The sequence below is a fragment of the Meleagris gallopavo genome, chromosome 3 (genome assembly GCF_000146605.3).
Source record: "Meleagris gallopavo isolate NT-WF06-2002-E0010 breed Aviagen turkey brand Nicholas breeding stock chromosome 3, Turkey_5.1, whole genome shotgun sequence".
NCBI classification, from domain to species: Eukaryota; Metazoa; Chordata; class Aves; order Galliformes; family Phasianidae; genus Meleagris; species Meleagris gallopavo.
The window spans coordinates 22,118,213-22,138,303 of NC_015013.2; the positions used below are offsets into that span (position 1 = coordinate 22,118,213).

Here is a 20,091-nt window from a genome sequence, read left to right on the forward strand (position 1 = left end):
ATCAAAAGTATTGCATGACTGCATGTGGAAATGGCTAGAAACCAATGAGATAAAAATCCATTGTGGTTAAAAGACACACAGAAACTATGTCTAGATCTGGAACCTTTTCCAGATCTGGAACCCTCAGCAAATGTCTGGAAGATGGAGGAACACAGGGGAAATGCTGGGCATCTGTGTAATGGTGGCTAGTAGAGGTCTAGACTGGGCAGATAGATCATTGTCCTGACTCAGTGCTGAGCCTGGTATTCTAAGCAAAAAAAACAAAAGCACATAATTGTGCAGATACCAACTGCACTAGAAATGTTTCCCATCCGCTTTGGATGTAACTGTCAAAACACTTTCTGCCACTTCTCTTTCAGTGGTGAAAGTGGTGCTGGTAAGACAGAAAGCACTAAGCTGATTCTCAAGTTCTTGTCTGCAATGAGCCAACATTCGCTGGAGATGTCTTGCAGAGAGAAGACCTCCTGTGTGGAGCAAGCCATTCTTGAGAGCAGGTAAGCAGGTACTCCCTTTGTACCCTTGCACATAGCCCTTGGTGGAGAATGAATGTTCTATTAACAGAGGTGTGACAGTTTTAGAAGATGAAAAAATTTAAAGCCTGGTTTAATGGAAAAACTTTTATTTGTACCGAGGGCCCTATTGCTGTTTTACAGAACACGTATTGAGGTGTGATGAGGTTAACAAAAAGTTGGTTGGATCAAAATCCTGTGAAGATCTCTAAGTGCTTCAAGCAGCTATGAAAGACGAGAAATTTCTGCCCCTGTGAACTGCCCCTCCACCCGACCCCCAGCCATGTATGCCTTTTAATGCCCTTAAAACCACCTCATGAATGAAGTAACCTTCCTTTCTTCCTATATAGATTTGTGCCAGTTATTACTGGTATTGTCTGAAAAGACTGAATATCTGAAAAGTGATTTAAAGACAGTCTCTCTGCATGTGCAGTATAATATATACGTTCGCTGCTTTTATAGTTGTCAGTACTGCTGACATAAAAACTATTTTTTCCAACAGACATAGCTTTGCCATTGAAATAAAAGAGCTTACAATATAATTAAAGATGTAGGTGCATGTACTAGACAATAAAATGATGATTGGAAGATGGGAAGAATTCCATTAAACAAAAGTACCCAGATGCTCTAGAGAGACCTGATCACAGTGGGATGAAGCAAAAAGATTCATGATCTGGAGATGGATGATTTAGTAGCAGTTTTCATTTCTGTTCAGAGCTGAATTCAGGTAATCAGAGAGGGAAATGGGTGATGAGAGGAAGAAACGATTGGTTTATATAGCCTGAGGATACGGTGGAGCAAGATACAGCATGGTGAGGATAAACAATGTGAGCAATAAAGGGAAGATAAGGAGGACTGATAAGACAGATGAGTAAATGCATCAGATAAGTTGGACACTGCACAAGCATAAAGAAGTTCTCTGTGTTCAAATGAAATATCTCATGGTTCTAAGCTGTTTAAAAACAAAGACAATTTGAGATGCTATTACTTTTGTTTATCATGCTTCATCTCATCTTTATCTTTTTCTGACTGTATCTTTGTGTACATTTTTTAATTTCCTTAGGACAAGCCCTATTTTTCCTACATCTGTATAACAATTTGCGTGAATTGAGATTTCTTATTTCTATGATTTAAGTACTATAATGAAAGCCGTGTGCATCTTTTGCACAAGTACTGATTAAGCTGCCGAGTAGTTTAGGACTGAGTCTTCTTGTTCTTGAATAATTGCATCTCTTGATAGAAAATTGAGATGCCCGCTGTTAATAAATTGAGGATAGTACTGAGGATGTTGTCTGTGGCTGAGGAGGGTGTTAGAAGTAGGCTTTACAGAGTGCTATTCTGTTCACCAGTCTCCTGTGAAACTCATGTCATTCTGGTCACACATTAACACTTTTGTCATTCTTCTGAATTTTCACAGTCCAATTATGGAAGCTTTTGGCAATGCGAAGACTGTTTACAACAGCAACTCGAGTCGCTTTGGGAAGTTTATTCAGCTGAACATCTGTCAGAAAGGAAACATTCAGGGAGGAAGAATTATAGATTGTATCCTTGTTTGGTGATTTGCCTCCATTTGCAATCTCCTCTATGGAGGGCTGAGAGAGAAGTGACTTATGCTTTTCTGTCTTTTTACCCTGTTTTGAAATATATTATAATATATAATATAATTAAATCGACGACCTGATCTAGGTTGGGGAAAAAGAAGTAGTAACACGAAATTCTGCATGTGTTTGTGCAAACACACCCATGTGTTTGTGTCAGGGTGGGATGTGTAGACTCTTGGAGGATCAGGATTTTATGTTGCTGCTGCTAGCATGATTCATGCACACGCTTCTACGTAGTGAGCTAATAGAGCCTAGTTCTTGGGATAAATTCAGTTATCCCAAGCTCTTTCCTTCATTCATTATATGTGAAGATACATTTCTCAGTTCTGGAAAAGTACATAAAAGAGCAGAGCTGCTGAATGTCTACATTGTGAGTGTGGGTGGGACAAGTGCGTGGTTTTGTCTTGCACTTGGCAAAACTGGACTATGAGCCAATTCCAGAAGTGTGTGAAGATGAGAACATACCCAAGGATGTTCCACCCAAGGACCAAATTTCATCCTTAAAGCTGCTTCCAAACTTTACGTAAAAGACAAAGTAAAGGAAAGCAGATGCTGTTTAAAATATAGGAAGTTGCAAGTCCAATTCTGATGGGATGGAGGAGAAGGAGATGATTACATTGGGAATACACTGACATTTTAGCTGTTGTATTACTGTTGTTGCTACTTTGTTCATATATTGTAGCAATAGACATGTAATAAGAAGGGACCGTGATGATCTTCCTATCATCTCAGATGAAAGAATTAAATTTATACATAGCTTGTGCATTAATTTCTTTTTGTTTGATTCCTTGACCAGAGTTTTTGTTCTTGGCTATAGATTTATTGGAAAAAGTAAGTTGACATTTGCTTATTCTCGGTTAATTTTGATATTTTCTTTGATACTGTAGATTAAAAATGTTCGTCTCAAAATGCTGAAATGTAAACTATTTTTTACTTTGACAGAATCGTGTAGTAAGACAAAATCCTGGGGAAAGAAATTATCATATATTCTATGCTCTGCTGGCAGGGGTAGAAGAGAGAGAGAAAGGTGAGTGGCAAAGCTCAAATCTCACAACTGTAGTGGCTCTATATTAGCAGTCAGCCACAGTGACAGCAGCAGAAACCTAATAAGCTAAGAGAGGAAATAGATTATTTATCCAGCTGGAATTTATGGGGTGTGAATCTGAGCTCTACTTAATAAAGTCACCTGCTTAGTTGAGAAATGTTACCGAGCTGTGGGTAATTTTTCTCTCAGCTTCTGCTGTGGCCCTGGGAAAACTACCCGGGGACGAACGTGCTTCACTTTGTTCAAGCTGAATATTTCTGCCAGTACTGAATAACTCCACAGAAACAAAGAGGAGAATTCTGGTTCTTCTAATCCTCTCTCATAAAGAATAAATCCACTGAACAAAAGAAATGACATTTGTATATGTGCAAATTTGCCTAAAGCTGTTTCAGTATCTCCCTTTGGGCCTGATGTCTTTGCATGCTAAAAAGTAGAATTATCTCTATCGTACAGCTAAATAAAGCAAAACACAGTAAAATAAAATGCAATATTTGATTTTAATTTAGAATTTTTGATTCATACATTGTCATAATTCTCAGCAAATAAATTGTGAACTGCGTCGTTCTGACATACTAATCTGCAGAGAGCTTTTGCTTGGAGGTATTTTTTTTCACTCTTTCTCTTTTCTTCCCTCATCAGATGCTTTTTACTTATCTGTACCGGAGAACTACCACTACCTGAATCAGTCTGGTTGTATAGTGGATAAGACAATCAGTGACAAGGATTCTTTCAAAGAAGTCATTGTGAGTTGTTTCACTAATTCTTTAAAAAATGCTAGAGGTGCAGACACCTGGGGCCAACTGTTAAGCAGAGAACAAAGGCTTCCTGTACTTACCTGTGCTCTCTCTGACATTCTGGTTCTGTCTGAAGCTCTCCCATAGAGGGCTATGCTGAGAGGACTTAAGTTTTCTGGTAACACATTACTGTCACTTTGAGCCCATCTTTACCTCTCCTCTAGTATTTGATTTTTAATTCTACCATTTCCAAATAGCTTATTATTAAGTAACATGGTTATGTTTAGGAAATAAAATACTATCAGTTGAGAAGATAGTAGGGCTTTTACATATCTTTGCAACTCTGTACCTGCCCAACTGTGGGACATTTACAGGAGTTTGGAATAATAATAATAATAATAAAAATAATAAAGTTTGGTACAATACATTTGTACCAAAATTATCCATATGCCTTGCTGGAGAAGCATGTCATGAGGTAAACATGAACTACAATCCCTTTGTCAGAGCAGCCCATACCTTCAGTAAAACAAAGCATCACAAGCAGAGGTGTGAGCAGACAGCACGTTCTGGGATCCTGCCTTTAAACCTGACTCATTCCAAACATCCTCTGACAACAGAGTCACCCTTTGTTCTTCATTATAAAAGCTCACAAAATAAAGTAGTAGATTTCCTGTCCCTCCTTTGCCTTCCTCCAGTATAAATAGAACTACTATATCTACAGTGAAATGGACAGTTATGTTTATAAAAAGGCTTATTTTATGTCTGCTACCTACGTGAAATTGTTCACATAAAACTGTCAGAAAAGACAGCAACTGGGGTGTAGCCAGCATATTCCGTAGAAAAGGATTTGTTTTATTAGATTGCTTTATATTACAGGTATGTCTGTTTCCACTGCTTTTTCACTCCAAAGCTTTATACGGATCTTGTGGGAAATGTAATCATATGGAATAATTTACAGGATAGAAATGACAAAGATATAAATTCAGATTGAAAGACAAATGCTGATGAAGACTTTCTCTCAATGGCTTTATGCCTTATACCCATGCTAATGTCAGCAATTAGCTACAGCAATTAAAAGGTACTGACTGTTAGTATATTTGCTAATTGCTTGCCAAATCACTGAGGTTATGTGTAGTAGGTTTTAAAAATCAATACAAATGAATGCTCTTATGCACTTCCCCAAATGATATTTGCTTAGCTACTTCACCTTCTTTGCCAAATTGAAAAATTAATGTGTATTGGAAGCAGTAGTTATGTTTAGTATAAGACTTCCTAATTTGGAGGATAGCTGTTGGAAGTGTTGGTAGCTTCCCTACACTATAGTCACATAGCTTAAGTAGATTGGCTTAACATTTAGTTTGTGCTAATCACCCAAGGGTGGGTGGAGTATGAAATTAAGTTGGCAGGTGGAGTTTTTGTGCTGTCTGAAACATGGACACGCTTTGAGCACAGCATGATGCTGCTCAGCTGCTTTCCTGGAACAGGAGGTGGGCAGAAATCTTGTCGTTCTCACTTGCCTGTTGTTTCCAATTCTATTCATCCACTTTATTACAATTTAGGTCCTGGAAACATTACTTAGTATAAACTTTTTTTGCCCCCCTCTGCTTTCTTTATTGACACTTTCCTGGAGACAAGATGATTCTCAAGTCCCCGCACTTCAGACATTCTTTCCTTTGTATGTCTTTTTGTAGGAGACAGGAAGGAGCTGCAAAGCGGGCGTGGGGATGAATCCGTAGTGCTGCTGCCTTTCTTAGAGTTCTGTTGTGAAAGGCCTTCTATACAAAGTGCATCTTCAGCCTCTGCACTTTTACTTGCAGCATGAATCAGGTTTTCCATTTGTAATCAATGGTTTATGAAAAATGAAGTGCATCACATAATCCGTCTATCTGCAGTGACCATAACTTGATGTGCCTTAACTGTAAGGTTAAAAAGCCATGATCTGGTCTCAGAGAGAATCATAGAGTAACCAAGGTTGGAAAAGACCTGCAAGATCATCCAGTCCAACTGTCCACCTATCACCAATATTTCTCACTAAACCATGTTCCTCAACACAACTTCTAAACATTCCTTGAACATCTCCAGGGTCAGTCAGTCCACCACCTCCCTGGGCAGCCCATTCCAGTGCCTGATCACTCTCTTGGAGGAGCATTAGACCCAAGTTTGGGAATTTCTGGTAATTAATTTTTGGCTGAAGGCAAAGAAATTAACTCCTGCTAGTCCTCTGTCAGTACTGACTGGGCCTGGCAACACAGTTGGTGGGTTTGTTCTTGTCCCCATTATTCAGTCAGTGTGCATTCTTTTTTTTAAGAACTCCTCATATCATTCCAGACTGCAATGGAAGTGATGCAGTTCAGCAAGGAGGAAGTGCGAGAGGTTTTGAGGCTGCTGGCTGGCATTTTGCATCTAGGAAACATTGAGTTTATCACAGCTGGTGGGGCGCAAGTGTCCTTTAAAACAGGTGAGAAGGCTGCATTTCCTTGTAGTATGTCAGTATTTCTTGAGGTTATGAAACTTACATTCATTGCTAGTATATCAGACCATATCAAAGACATTGAAAGGGTCTTATGGCATTTTAGCATCTGTAAGTGTCAATTGAAGTGTTAGTTTTGCTTTTTAACAGATGAATCAGATAAGTCTTCATTGTTGGATGCTAGATCTCAGTTAGGGAAATACCTTGAGTGTATGTTTACTCCATTAATACCAGTGAAATTCCACTTCAATTGCTTGCTTTAAATTATATTTTTGCATTAGAACTTGCATTAAAACTTGAGTGCCAAAGTGCGTTCCTTAATTAGAAACATTTAAGGAAAGACTGGGCTTATGAACATTTTAAATATTTGTTCATATACAGCAATAAAAAATAATATTTTGTACTGTTTTACATATCACAGAAAAATTGCAAATTATAATATAAATGTGAGGAAAAAAAATTCATTGGTCTTTTTTATTCTCATCATCCCAAAGAAAGCAGAAACACATTCATGTGGAAACTGATTTACTTTTTGTATATGGAAAAGTATTTTGATGTAAGAAGAAGATTGTTGGAATTCTTGTTATGTAGCAGTAAGAGAAAAAATATGTGACTTAATTGTGATGAATTTCTACTACTAACTTCCTTCAGCTGTTCCATCTGTAATACTGTGCCTTACATATTCAAGAACGTACTTGTATTTGTCTCCTTTTGGCAGCTCTGGGTAGATCTGCAGAACTACTGGGGTTGGACTCCACCCAGTTAACTGAAGCGTTGACACAGAGGTCAATGATACTCAGGGGAGAAGAAATCTTAACACCTCTTAGTATACAACAGGTAAAAGCACCTGTGTTTTGATGTGTTTCTATGGCCTTTTAAATATATGGATCTATTTTCTATCAGAGTTAAATCTGTGGTTGCTCAGGAACAGCAGCTTAGCTCATACATTAACTTTGCTGTCAAAAATTCTGTTTAGGTTTTTGGGAAAGGTGTAATTGGACTTGTAGAAATCTCAATATATCCTATTCTATCATTCTTGCCTAGGTTTTTAGCTTGGCTCTTGTAACTATTGTCTGGTTGCTTAACATTTTTTCCAAATTGTAATCACGTAGGCTAACATTATCCATTATGGATGTTTGTATTTGGTGTTTAGAAAATTTTCATTAAAAATAATTTTGTTATTTATAAGAAAGGAATTAGATCTATGTCAAAATATGCTTGCTAATGGAAGGGGGCAAAATAATGTGTTATTTCTTACCCTTCTCTTTTCTTCAACCCCAGTTTAAGCCTGTAGTTTTCTAATTTCTGTCTGCTTTAGTTTTGAAATGCAGTTTTAGAGCCATGTAGATTAAATACGCTATAACTTACCCTGTTAAAGCTTAATTGAGGAATCTTGGTGTCTATTAAGGCAATTACTGTCAAGGTACATAGGAATATAAAACTGCTTGCATTATAGCTTGCGTTGTGCTGTGCAGAGGACACTGGTTGGCTAAGTCTGCTAAGTTCTCAGTTGTAGTGATGATTGAGGTATTGTGTTGTTTTTATTGCAGGCAATAGATAGCAGAGATTCTATGGCTATGGCACTTTATTCTCAGTGTTTTGCTTGGGTCATTAAGAAAATCAACAGCAGAATCAGAAGCAAGGAGGACTTCAAGTCCATTGGAATTTTGGACATATTTGGATTTGAAAACTTTGAGGTACACTTCAGAAGTTTCTTCAGATGGATTGTCTGATACTGATGCTTCGTTGTTCTGTATATGTTTGTCATCTTCACTGGAATTTTTTTATTAAATGTGTTGTGACTTAGTTCATTGCTTGCAAGTAGAATACTTAGCATTTCTTAAAATTTCTTGTCTTTTAGGTAAACCGTTTTGAACAGTTCAATATTAACTATGCAAATGAAAAGCTCCAGGAGTATTTCAATAAGCACATTTTTTCTTTGGAGCAACTGGAGTACAGCAGGTAAGAGTTACGGGTAAAATTTGAAAGGATTTTGGAAACTGAAATATTCACTTGAAATTTGGGTTACCAGCTACTTCAGTTTACTTTGATAATATCTTATTCTGTGGCTGTATTTTTATTTAAAAGCAAGCTGATATCACATTAGTTTGCAAAACAAACGCATCATCTCCTCCCATTTGTATATTTAAAATCTTTTCCCTGTAGTTATCAATAAAAAGGCTCTCCTTATTTTCCTTAGGGAAGGTCTAGTTTGGGAGGATATTGACTGGACAGACAATGGTGAATGCTTGGATCTTATTGAAAAGGTAATAAAGTATTTGATGTCAGTACCTAATTCTAGGTTGTGCTCTTAAGTAATGTTTTTAAAACACTTCTTGACAACAAAAAACAATTGTAGATGATAGCAGCTCTTGTATGTTTAAGCAGTGAAGTTTTGATGTGATCATTTTTATGCATTGTATTAACGTATTCTAGATTGTATTCTAAGCTCAACATGCCTATCTTTCCTTGTAGTAGCTTTTAACAGTGTACAGCCATATACAAAAGTACTATTTGGAAATGGTTAAAAAAGAATGGGAATTGTCTTCAGTTCTGAATCTTTCCTTGGTGCTTCTTTTTGGAAATTTTTCTATTAATTACACTAATAATCACTACAGTAGTAAAAATTATAAATGGAACTCAACAGAGTCCAAATTTAAAATGTAAAATACAAGGTATCTTTTTCATTGAAGATTTTGGAAGTCTGAAGAGAACAGTGACTGGTGGAAAAGAGAATGGGATGGGACGGAAAGAATGACAGTGTCCTTCTCCCATAATTGCTTTTTCTGGGTTGCCTCACAGTTTTTGCTTCGTCTGTAATTTGACTTGTGTTAGTACTAAAAATACACATAGAAGAGAAGGGGTTTCTGTATGATTATTAGCAGGAATATTAGCAACGAAGGGCATATGAGATCTAAGATCACTGCCTAGAAATGGCTGAATTCCATCTGATGTCCAAGCCTAAGTTACATATAGTTTCATTCGTGTTCACTTCTGGCAGCAGTATAAGAAAGCAGCATAAATTTATCTCTGTAGTGGAGTGAATGGCTTTTTGAGTTCAAGTGATCACAGAACTGTGGTGGTGGGCAGAAAATGCATCTGTCAGGATATGACTGCCATTAGGACAGAAGAGTTTGGCAGAGGCTCTTCTGGTCTGATGGGAGGTAACTCATTAAAATGTGCACCTGAAGAACTGTGTTTTTCTGAGAGGCTGTATCAACCTAAAACTTGCTGGACATATTAATTAGCTGCAAAGTAGCTTACTTTGTTTACTGCCTATGCTAGTACAAAAAGTAGGGAACATCAAAGGAAATTATGCAGAGACATATGCAAAACAAAGGGAGAGTCTGATTTGCATGGTGCATAGTTAAGCTGCACATCTCTTGCTATGCCCTTGGCACTGTGGCTGCTAGAAGTTCTCATTGGTTCAAGTAAGTAGATAAATTCATGAAAGAAAAAATGTTGAACAACTCAGACTTGGGGAGCTCCTAAGTTACCAATCACCAGAGATCCTGGAGGCTGGAACTGTATTCTGGGCCAATGTCACTGTATGTACCTAAACACTCCCTACATCAAGAAGACTGTGGCTTCTTCCAGTATCTTCTTTTTCTTTATTTTGCCTGCATATCTTATGCTATCTGCTTCAAAAGGAAAGTTGCCTGGAGAATAGGATTGTAGTCTTCTAGGAGACTGGGTTTTTAGGCATATACTTTCGGCTTTGCGTTTCTCTGCAAGCAGTAACTTCAAGAACGTTGTAATTTTTCCAAACTGAGGACAAGGTCTGTATCCGTGTAACTCATCTTATGCCTGTTTTTTTTTTTTCCTGTTCTAGAAACTTGGCCTGCTGGCACTCATCAATGAAGAGAGCCATTTCCCTCAAGCTACTGACTCCACTTTATTGGAGAAGCTGAATGCCCAGCACGCTGTATGTGATGTTTTGCTGATGTGTCCTGTGTGCAGTATGGAGGCTCCTTCTGCTTTTGTAGAAGTCTGTAGTTTAAATATGGTTCATAGTTGTAGAGGATGTCTTGGACTTGCATGGCAGGCCACATTGTTTGGTTTGAGGACTGAGCCAGTTATCTTCCTAATGTCCAGTCCTATCTTGCTACTGTCCAGTTAGAGTTCCATATTGCTGAACAGGTCAAATTCTGCTTCTAGGTCAGTGACAGCCTGCAGTAACCCAGTTTACCTAGATTTTCTGTTTCCCTTGATTTAATGAAATAACCACATTGATGTCATTTACCAAAGGGTTGCTGTTCTCTCCGTACAGATTAGTATTACCTTTAGTTGTAATCCTGGAAATATTTTCAAGAATTTTGGTGGCTCAAGCGTATGTCTACTGAACTTTGTAACTGCTGGTTTAAGGCAGAGCCTTCCTTTTCAAAATGCCTTTAATAGGTGGGTTTGCCAGATGGTTTCAGCTTTAGTATAATGCCTTTGTAGATGCTATAAATTTGTTGTTTTTATTGCAATTGGAGCATCCCAGACTAACAGATCCCATTATTATAAGAGGGTGGTTTACTTTTGCAGTACAAATCTTCTGGGAAGTTTGCAGAAAGACAGTGTTTTGTTTAAATCTGGATTTAGAAGATAATATTATTCTATTCCCTGACTCTCTCAAAATATTTCTCTCTTTTCTTTTTCCTCCAATTAGAACAATCCTTTTTATGTAAAACCACGAGTTGCTGTTCACAACTTTGGAGTGAAGCACTATGCTGGGGAGGTAATTTTATTTGCTGAAATTATTCCAAACAGAGCTTTCATTAACTTAATTTTACCCTGAGGCTGCTGAAAATTAACTAAAGCAGTCTGTTCCCTCAGTGCTTTTTACAGTAGCACCATTGTGAGAGCTGCTTGACTGCTTGGCTTGTTGTTCGAATCAGCTCTGTTTCCTGCTAGGTCCAGTATGATGTCCGGGGGATCTTGGAGAAGAACAGAGATACATTCAGAGATGATCTCCTGAACTTGCTTCGTGAAAGCAGGTACATTTCTGTGATTATTTTTATTTTTTTAGGATGTCATGTTAAAAGGTATCATATCAGCTAGCTCTATTCGGGGTTGACTATGCTAAATGTTGCATAATACTACAGAGTTGAAATCTCTCACTGAGTCAGGCTTTCCCACATTGTGCAGTACTTTGTTCCTGTTCAATGCAGAGGGGTGCTAGACAGCCAACTTGCTACTAGATAAGTGAGGATACTGAAAGTAACATGATTTTTGACTGTTTCAGGATGCCTCGCAGGCAGGTGATTGCATGATTTTTGTTTCACATATAGCTCAATTTCCTCGTATTTCTGGCATTTCCTAGTTTGGTTGAAAGCTTAGTGTTCAGGACTTACCACAGTGCAAATTAAATGCAATAGTTTAAAAGGAAAGATTTCGAAAACTAGTCTGGATTACTGGAATCTTACTCTTGGATATCGTTGCTACTCGTGTGCCTCCTGTCATTTTGTTGTGTTAGGTCTCAAGATCCTTGCAGTATTTTGTGAGCTGGAGCAGGACCACATGCCTTTCTGTAAGGATTTGATTTAGACTCCAGGACGCATAGAGGGCTCCCAGGAGAAGAGGGATTGGAGCCCAGCTTGTTTCTGTTCTCAGCTGCTACCTTAGTCCATCCAGTTGTCCTGCTTTGCTCTGGGAATTGTTTGTAAATCCCTCAGCTCTTCTGTGCAGGGGAAACTATTAGTAAGAATTTCCTTCACTATGTTCCTTGTTCTGCTTTTGTGGTGTATCTGACGTGAAAGCCATTGACTGAAATATGTAGGTAGAAGTAGCAAATGAGTTACAGATACACTACCCGGTTTGGCTCTTGCACCAATGTCTGTCTGGAGTTAAGGGATCTGTTTCTGTAGTATTGGTAGGAGGGGGATACCAAATGATAGTGTGAAGAATAGCATTTATAGCTAGCATCTGAAAGTGAAGCTCATGTGGGTAGCTGTTTTGTGCTGTGTTCCGTAACAAATAGGAATTCTTGGATTTTAGTCCTTAGGTACTTGTTACGGTTGTTTGGAGCTTTGTTTGAGTGAATGGAGTAAAATGCAGCGAAGACTCTTCACTCTTCATTTCCCTAATTGTGCGCTGGGAAAGAAGAGGAAAGAACCTCTTTGTTATGCTTTGGTTTAGGCTTTTTTTTTTTTTTTTCCTTCCCCCTGAATAAATTCTGCAAAGGTAGAGTCTTAAGTTTTGGAGAAAGTTGATAAGCACTGTTTGCATGGAAGAGTTGCTTTCAAAGAGACAGAGCTTACTCTGCATTTTATAGTTGTAAATCTTATACACTTCAGAGATTTTATTTTTCCTTCCTGTTTCAGTCTTGATTTCATCTATGATCTATTTGAACACGTTTCAAGTCGCAACAATCAAGACACTCTTAAATGCGGAAGCAAGCACAGAAAACCCACTGTCAGTCTACAGTTCAAGGTTAGTTATTGTGTCATCTCTTCTCTGTATCTAATCAGTGACAGATAAACCCCATTCAGTAAAGAACAATTGCGGATCAAAATAGGTGAAAAATCAGCATCAAAGCGCTGCTATCTCTTTTATGACACTGTACTTAGTAATCAACTGATGGAGCATACTAGCTAGCTTCAAGCAGAAGCCAGCCTTCTCATCCCACCATTCACATGACACTCCAGTTGCTTTCCACTTGCTTACCTGTCCTTATTGTAAAGCTCTTCTATGAAGTTGGTCGCTGGTCTTGTTTTTTTCTAATTCAAAACCAACCACACAGTGGCACAAAGCCTTGCAGCAGTGCCTGTGTGCAACGAAAAATAAGCTCTGAGGTGCTTAAGGTGTTGCACTTCTTTTTAACTTAATTTGAAAAATATTTTTATTAAAAACCTTTTTGAGTCTTTATAGCTTTGCCATCAAGAATGGCACCAAATTGAAATCTAGGATAAGGTCTATCTGCAGAGAATTTAAAAGATTGGCACAAACCCCTCCTTAAATTACATGAATACAAGTCTGGATTAGTTGTCTTTCATTTTGCTTAAATTAATATACATTTGCACTCTTCATTCACTTTTTTTTTAAAGAGTGCAGACTCAATCCCCTTGAAGGCAGATTTTATCCTAACAGATTATTGCTGACTGTTGGACAGAACAGCAAGTAATGTATGCTGGGATGCACACAGTGTATTTTATTAAAACACTGATATTGTGTACCATGGACATATCTCTGTGCTATCATTGCTTGTCTCACAGAGTACTCACTTCTTGTGATGGGGTGGTATTTTTGATACCTCTTCAGGATAAGGGAAGATACTATTTCCACATAGTTTTTTTGTTTTTGTGCAAAGTAGATCTTCAGACAGTACTACATAGAAATTGATCGTATTTTTGCTTCCACTTTACAAGGAGCAGTATACAGCGTTCCATTTCATCTTCATCAGGATCTGTGGACAGCATAAAGCATGATAAAATATGATGTGAAAACATGGTTGCCTCTTATCCAAAGCTTCTCTAACTGAGCATTAACTGGTCAGCATGCTTTACAAGAAGTTGACTTTCATACCTTCCTCAAAGGATCTGTTTTGGCATTTTTCCGTGTTTTAAAGCCTTCCAGGGGTTAGTACATCTCATTTCAGTTGAATGAAACTGAATAAAACTGTGAAGGCAGAGTTCTTCAAGCCAGTTAACCTGCTGTTCTTCATTTGACAGCCTCGATGGTGAGGGGTGCCAGGGGGTGCATGTAGAATAGCTGAAGTTGGCTATCACCTGTTTCAGCTTATTGCTTAAAGCAGAGCTTACTTCAGATTGTTACATCATCTGACACTGACTTAAAGGTGTGCAAAACTTTGTAAAATCTGGCTACCTATGTGAAAGATAGCTGTGAAAACATAGCAACTCATTTTTGTTTAGACTGACCAATTTTCTAATCTGTGCAAGTTGTAGCCACTGTTGCTAGAAGTCTAAGAATTGACTTAGTTATCCATAGATACAGTAATGTTCATGCAAACTTGTACATATGAAGCCTTTACTTTTTAAAGCTGTAAATATTTGTCCTTACACTAGAATATTTGCCTTTGTATCTTCTTGCTGTTTAATATTTGCTGCCCTTGAGTCCTGGTCTGGAGGCCAGCAAAGGCAAACAAGGCAGACAACTATCATTTGTGTCTCCAGTCATTTCACCATTTGCTCCCTTGACTCTGTAGCAAATCCTTTGCACATCCACAACTTTGCCTGTTGCCTTTATCACTTCACATTTAATTATCAAGAAAGCCCTTGGTTTGCAGATTAAAGCAAGAATTTGTTGCAACACACTGCCCTTGGCAGTTTCGCTCAAGAACATATGGTAGGACACACAGTTGCTCCTTTAAAAAGTGAATTTTCTGCCTCCGTGGCAGCTTGCTCTGTATTCTCTCTTCTGCCTGGCACACAGCACTACCTTTGAGGGATAAGGCATTATCATTGCTAGTTTTCAGGTCCATTTAGAGCCTGGGCTCTGTTCAGTCATTTGTATCTCAGCAAAGTAAATATAAAACTTCAGTTTTAAATGGTATATCTATTTAATAACACAGAGTGGGGCAAGTTGGAATAAGATATGGAAAGATGGCTCAGGAGGGAAAGGAGTGGATGTGTAATTAAAATAATAATCATAAAAGGACTGAGGGATTTTTGATTTTTATCTTCCGTTTGAGGTTAAGATAACTGAGAGCCTAATGTGTGTTGGGACATACCGAGTTCCAAAACTCAGAGTATTTTATTTTTCCTGAACCTTGTAGTCTATCTTTCTGTTACTAAATGCAGTTAACTATCAAATGAAATAGCTGTGGAACTGCTTAATGCTGCAAGTGTTGTCTTTCATTAAGAGATGTTTTCTTTGCCACCATATTCTTTACTCAGTTTTTGTAAATTTAGGGCATTTATTTGAAAAATAAGCACTGATTAAACAATGTATCCTGTATCCTGAAGTCTTTTTTCAAAAATGTTTTCCTTTTTTTTTTCTGCCTTCTTGTTGAATTACATTTACTACTGCAATGCTGCTGATTGAAGGCAAAATGAAAAATGAATGGATATGGGGTGGCTGGAAGAAAAAGGGGAATCTTGCTTTTTGCAGCTATTTAATTCCATCTTAAACCCCCTTCTCCTGCTTGAGTATTGCAGATTGGGAGTACAGATCCTAAGTCTTAAACACTCATTCAAAGATAATTGGAACAGAAATTTTCCAGCTTGATGTTTCCTTATAAACAGCTTCCTTCGTATCCATCTGTATATCTTGTTCACTGTAGGGCACTGATGACGGTTTTAATCAGAAGAGCCAGTAAAACAAACAAGCATGCATGTGTTTGTTCTGTGTGTTCGTTGTCTAATGACTTGACTTACATAATACTGTAATTTCTGGTGAGAACCACTAGGTGTAGCAGTAGATACTCTCTGCTGAGCTAAGCTATAAAGAGCTTCTGCCAGGGTATTTTACTTGTACAAAAAGCCCACTCGTGAAGTGCTGTCTTTGTGTTTTAGGAATCACTTCATTCCTTAATGGCAACGCTGAGTTCTTCAAATCCTTTCTTTGTTCGGTGCATCAAACCCAATGTGCAGAAGGTAAGATTTAAAATTTCTCGCATCTTTTCTGTGTGTCCCAGGCCAAATCTTTTGTGTGTGTGTGTGTGTGTGGCTGTGTGAAGCAGACAGTAGCACTCTTCACTAACTTTGTAAAAGAATCTTCAAAGTAAAGACGTTGGAAGAAAGTTCTTGAATTTTGCAGGCACCCTGTGTTTCTGGGCACCGTTTTAATTAGTCATTGTTCAAAACTCTCTAATGTGTATTAAAAAGTTACAAAATGCTGCACATTTGACAACTTTGTGAGAGCTTACTTAGGGAAAAAAAATGTCAAATACAACCTCAGTTTCAAATCATTAGAGGAAGCAAATGATTGTACTAATAGCAAAACAGATGTCACTGTTATCAAAGTTAGTCTTTCAATGTATGGACAATTCTAGGCATTCTAGCTGCTACGTTCTCTTATAGAATTACATTTTAAAAGGACATTTGGAAACTGAATCGTAGTATATCAATTTGCAGATAATGAAAGACAATGTCAAGGCTTGGATGTGTTGGAGCTCTCTGTAGGAGATAAAGAGATAATAGTATAGCAATTCTGGCTTTATTGGCTGTTGTTCAGCATAGTCTGCATGTGTCAAAAATGCAACAAGTACAGGTACTAAAAAACCTGTTTTATGGTTTTCGTATTGTAACTTAGAAATAGGTGACTTTGCTATAAATTTAGTTTATATACTACATTCCTGGGGGATATCTGGTTAATTAGCACAAAAACAAAACAAAAAAAATCAACTACCTCAAATAAGATAAATATCATTACAGCTTGTTTGGATTATCTGGATGGTACATCCCTGACTTTACATGCTGTTTTTAACTCCACTTTTGCACTGTTCCTTGTAGTGTGTCAAATAACATGCAGGTTGTATGTGTCTTAGCACGTGGGAGCAGCCAGGAGGTCAACAGAACCTATTTTATGTCTTTGGAACTAGTTGATGGTCTGAGTACACTTTGCTTTGCTGTCTCTAGACCCCATGGATGACAGCCTCAGCTGGCAGCTGGGGTCAGTGAGCACCTGTCATAGAATAATAGAATTATTTGAGTTGGAGATGAGTTTTAAAGGTCATCCAGTCCAACTCCCCTGCAATGAACAGGGACACCTACAGCTAGATCAGGTTGCTCAGAGACTCATCCAGCCTGACCTTGAATGTCTCCAGGGATGGGGCACCCACCACCTGTTCCAGTGCCTTTTCACCCTTATTGTAAAAAAATTCTTTCCTTATATCCAGTCTAAATTTTCCCTCTTTCAGTTTGAAACCATTTCCTCTTGTCCTATCACAACAGACCCCTGTTAATAAGTCTGTCTCTTCTTTCTTACAGTCCCTCTTTAGATACTGAAAGGCCTCTCTCAGATCTCCTCTGGAGCCTTCTCTTCTCCAGGCTGAACAGCCGCAGCTCTCTCAGCCTGTCCTTATAGGAGAGGTGTTCCATTCCTTAGATCCTTTTTGTAGCTCTCTTCTGGAACGCACTAGCAAGTCCACATCTTTCCTGTACTGAGGACTCCACATGTGGACACAATACTCCCGGTGAGACCTCACCAGTGCAGAGCAGAGGGGCAGGGTCACCTCCCTCAATCTGCCAGCCACATGTCTTTTGAGGCAGCCCAGGATACAGTTGGCCTTCTGGGCTGCTAGGGCACATTGTTGGCTCATGTCCAGCTTGCCATCCACCAGTACCCCCAAGGGATGTGTGCAGCAACATCTCTGATCACTGAGGGAATGCAGTTTTGAAAAGCCTGTTCTCCCTTCTCCCATTTCTTTCTGGAAGCCCCACAACCCTTATAAAGCCCTCCTGCTGCCATTGGAGTATAGGAATTAGTTCAGTAATTTGCATTCTTTTTCTCGTTTGTCCATTTGCATCCAAGAAAGACTGATTTCCACAGTGCTGAAGTCACAAGGATTTGCCATGGTTGATGCAAGTTGTGTTTCCATAGCAAGGAAGCAGCTGAGTTCTCACTCTCATATTCCTTGTTGTTCTCACACTCTTTTCCCACTGAAATGCTCCATCCCTGATGAATTTGGCATATGCTACTGTATCTGTACATACATTTTACTAGCATTAAAACAAAGTTTTCACACAGCACCTGTGAAAATGGAAGCTTTAAAGAAGTCTGAGACTGCTTCAACCTCAGAAACCACATGTAAGTGTAGGATTCTATGCAGGAAAATACTGTAAAGGACCGTCTACAGGAATTTCTCAAAGTATGTACAAACATATCAATGAAATCTTACACAAAAATGGTTGTCCTTGTTCTCCATTAATTTGGTTGCAGATTAATTGGATTTGATGGCTTTAACAAATAAATAAAAAGCTATTTGAAGAATTATATTGATGCCAGAGTAGGGAAATGGTTATGCATTTTACTTGTTGGAGCTGGTGCAATAGAAGACTTGGTGGGAAATTAGAAGGAAAACCATACATAATGCTTGTGAATGGCATTTTTTACTCAAGGAATTGTTCTCAAAATGCATTTTTGTGATTTGCCATTTTGTCTGCTGGGCACTGCTGTCTGTTCCTTCTGTCTCACCAACATGGGGATTTTTAATGCCATCTGGTGAATTAGTTGGTATTAGTTGGTAGTATTCAGCTCCTGCTGAACAGTTCTGCTGTAGAAGCAGGGCTGTGAACAGCATTTGTCTCTTCTGTAGCTTGGCTGGATTCCATGGAAACACATCACATTAGAGTTAAAACTGTCACAGTTCCTCCTGTCGTATGACTGATTGCTTTTTTTTTTTTTTTCCATCTGGACAAAAGAAAACAAGGTGGATCAGTCTGCGTAGCTCTGACCTGGCACAGCTCAGAGAGATGTTAGCAATATGAGAGGTACCAGGGATTATCACATATGTGACTCACTGAGCAAGGCTGGATAGAAATATACTGCTTGAAACATCCAGATGAGGCCCTGAAAGTGAGAAGTTAGGACTGAAAAAGACTAGAATCTCCACTGAGCATTTTTCAACGTGTCTTCTGTCCACTGCAGTAGCAGTGACATGAAATGCTAAAATGTCATCTTCAAGAAGTATTGAAATAAAATAAATGCTCGAAAATTAGCAAATAATGTGAAAGAAAAGTCCACCATAGCTGCTTTTTTGAAATATGTGGCATTAAAAGAGAGCTGGACAAGAAGGACTCTAAAAGGAGAGAGATTGAGTTGTGTCGTCAAGAGCCTGTCAAGCTACTTGTTGCGCTCTTGATTGGATATTAATAGGTGACACCAATCAGTGAGCGTCCCTTATAATTCTGAAGAGGAGGAGGTGGAGGTGCCCAAGAGCTGTTTCACTCTAGAAGTATGTCTGAATTCTGTAGGTGAATGAGGATAAGCAAATGGAAAGTGTTCAAAGCTTTGAAAAGCAGAATATGCAGCTGACAGTTCTTCCTCTGCTCTTCTATTCATTAAAGTTTATTCATGCTGAAGAGATGTGATAATTTACAGTAATTATTTGATTTTTAATTGATCAAAAGTTTAATTTTCAAATATGTTACAGTGGCAAGCAAAAACAATTCAGCATATGCAGTAGACTACTAAATATTTACATATCAAAGCAGGATCTACACTCATTAGAGCAGTTTCCTAAAGAGAGCACATAGAGTCCATGACCTTTTGTGACAAGACATTTCTGTAGTCAGGCCTCAGACAGAAGAACAGAGGACCCATTAATCTTTGGGAGACCCCTAGACAATCAATCCATGTGTTTTCACAGTTTCCAGTTTCTTCTGAACTAGCCATAACTTGGAAACTTTTCCACTTGGAATATTTAATGAGCGTTTTCTGCTAATGAAGCCCCTTCTCCATTTCCCTTAACTTCAGTGCAGCATTCAGAACTATGTATCATTTCATCCTTCTGAACTTTGACACAACTTTCTCTGTTGTTTTTTTCCTCATGTTTCTTTTCATGCCTCCTTTTCTATGTGATGATGATTCATCCCTGCAGCCTTGTCTTTCTGTTCTCCATGTGTCTTTTTGGGGCGTATTAAATAATTTTTAAAAAGATCTTTCTAAAACAAGCTACATCCATGTTTCTTCCAAGTTTGCTGCTGTTAAATAAAAAATTGCTAACCCTTGGGGCTACTTAGAAGTCTGTTCAGGGTAAATTTAAGATTTTCATTTTCTTTGCAAGCTCTTCCAGAGGCAGAAGTTCTCCTATTGGTCAGAAGGAGCCAATCTTAGCAGTTGGCTT

The 20,091-nt window shown here is 38.3% G+C and overlaps 1 protein-coding gene across 1 annotated transcript in view; it reads left to right on the forward strand.

The window, feature by feature from the left end:
• The window catches only part of MYO10 (myosin X), a 121,464-nt gene that overhangs the window by 54,444 nt on the left and 46,929 nt on the right, over window positions 1–20,091 (forward strand). Inside the window, exons 4-18 of the mRNA XM_031552780.1 lie at window positions 360–494; window positions 1,927–2,051; window positions 2,928–2,941; window positions 3,053–3,137; window positions 3,795–3,898; window positions 6,218–6,347; window positions 7,078–7,196; window positions 7,910–8,056; window positions 8,221–8,321; window positions 8,560–8,626; window positions 10,192–10,284; window positions 11,014–11,082; window positions 11,259–11,341; window positions 12,668–12,776; window positions 15,818–15,898. Of these exons, the coding sequence (XP_031408640.1) occupies window positions 360–494; window positions 1,927–2,051; window positions 2,928–2,941; window positions 3,053–3,137; window positions 3,795–3,898; window positions 6,218–6,347; window positions 7,078–7,196; window positions 7,910–8,056; window positions 8,221–8,321; window positions 8,560–8,626; window positions 10,192–10,284; window positions 11,014–11,082; window positions 11,259–11,341; window positions 12,668–12,776; window positions 15,818–15,898 (1,462 nt within the window). The remainder of the gene's footprint in view (window positions 1–359; window positions 495–1,926; window positions 2,052–2,927; window positions 2,942–3,052; window positions 3,138–3,794; window positions 3,899–6,217; window positions 6,348–7,077; window positions 7,197–7,909; window positions 8,057–8,220; window positions 8,322–8,559; window positions 8,627–10,191; window positions 10,285–11,013; window positions 11,083–11,258; window positions 11,342–12,667; window positions 12,777–15,817; window positions 15,899–20,091) is intronic.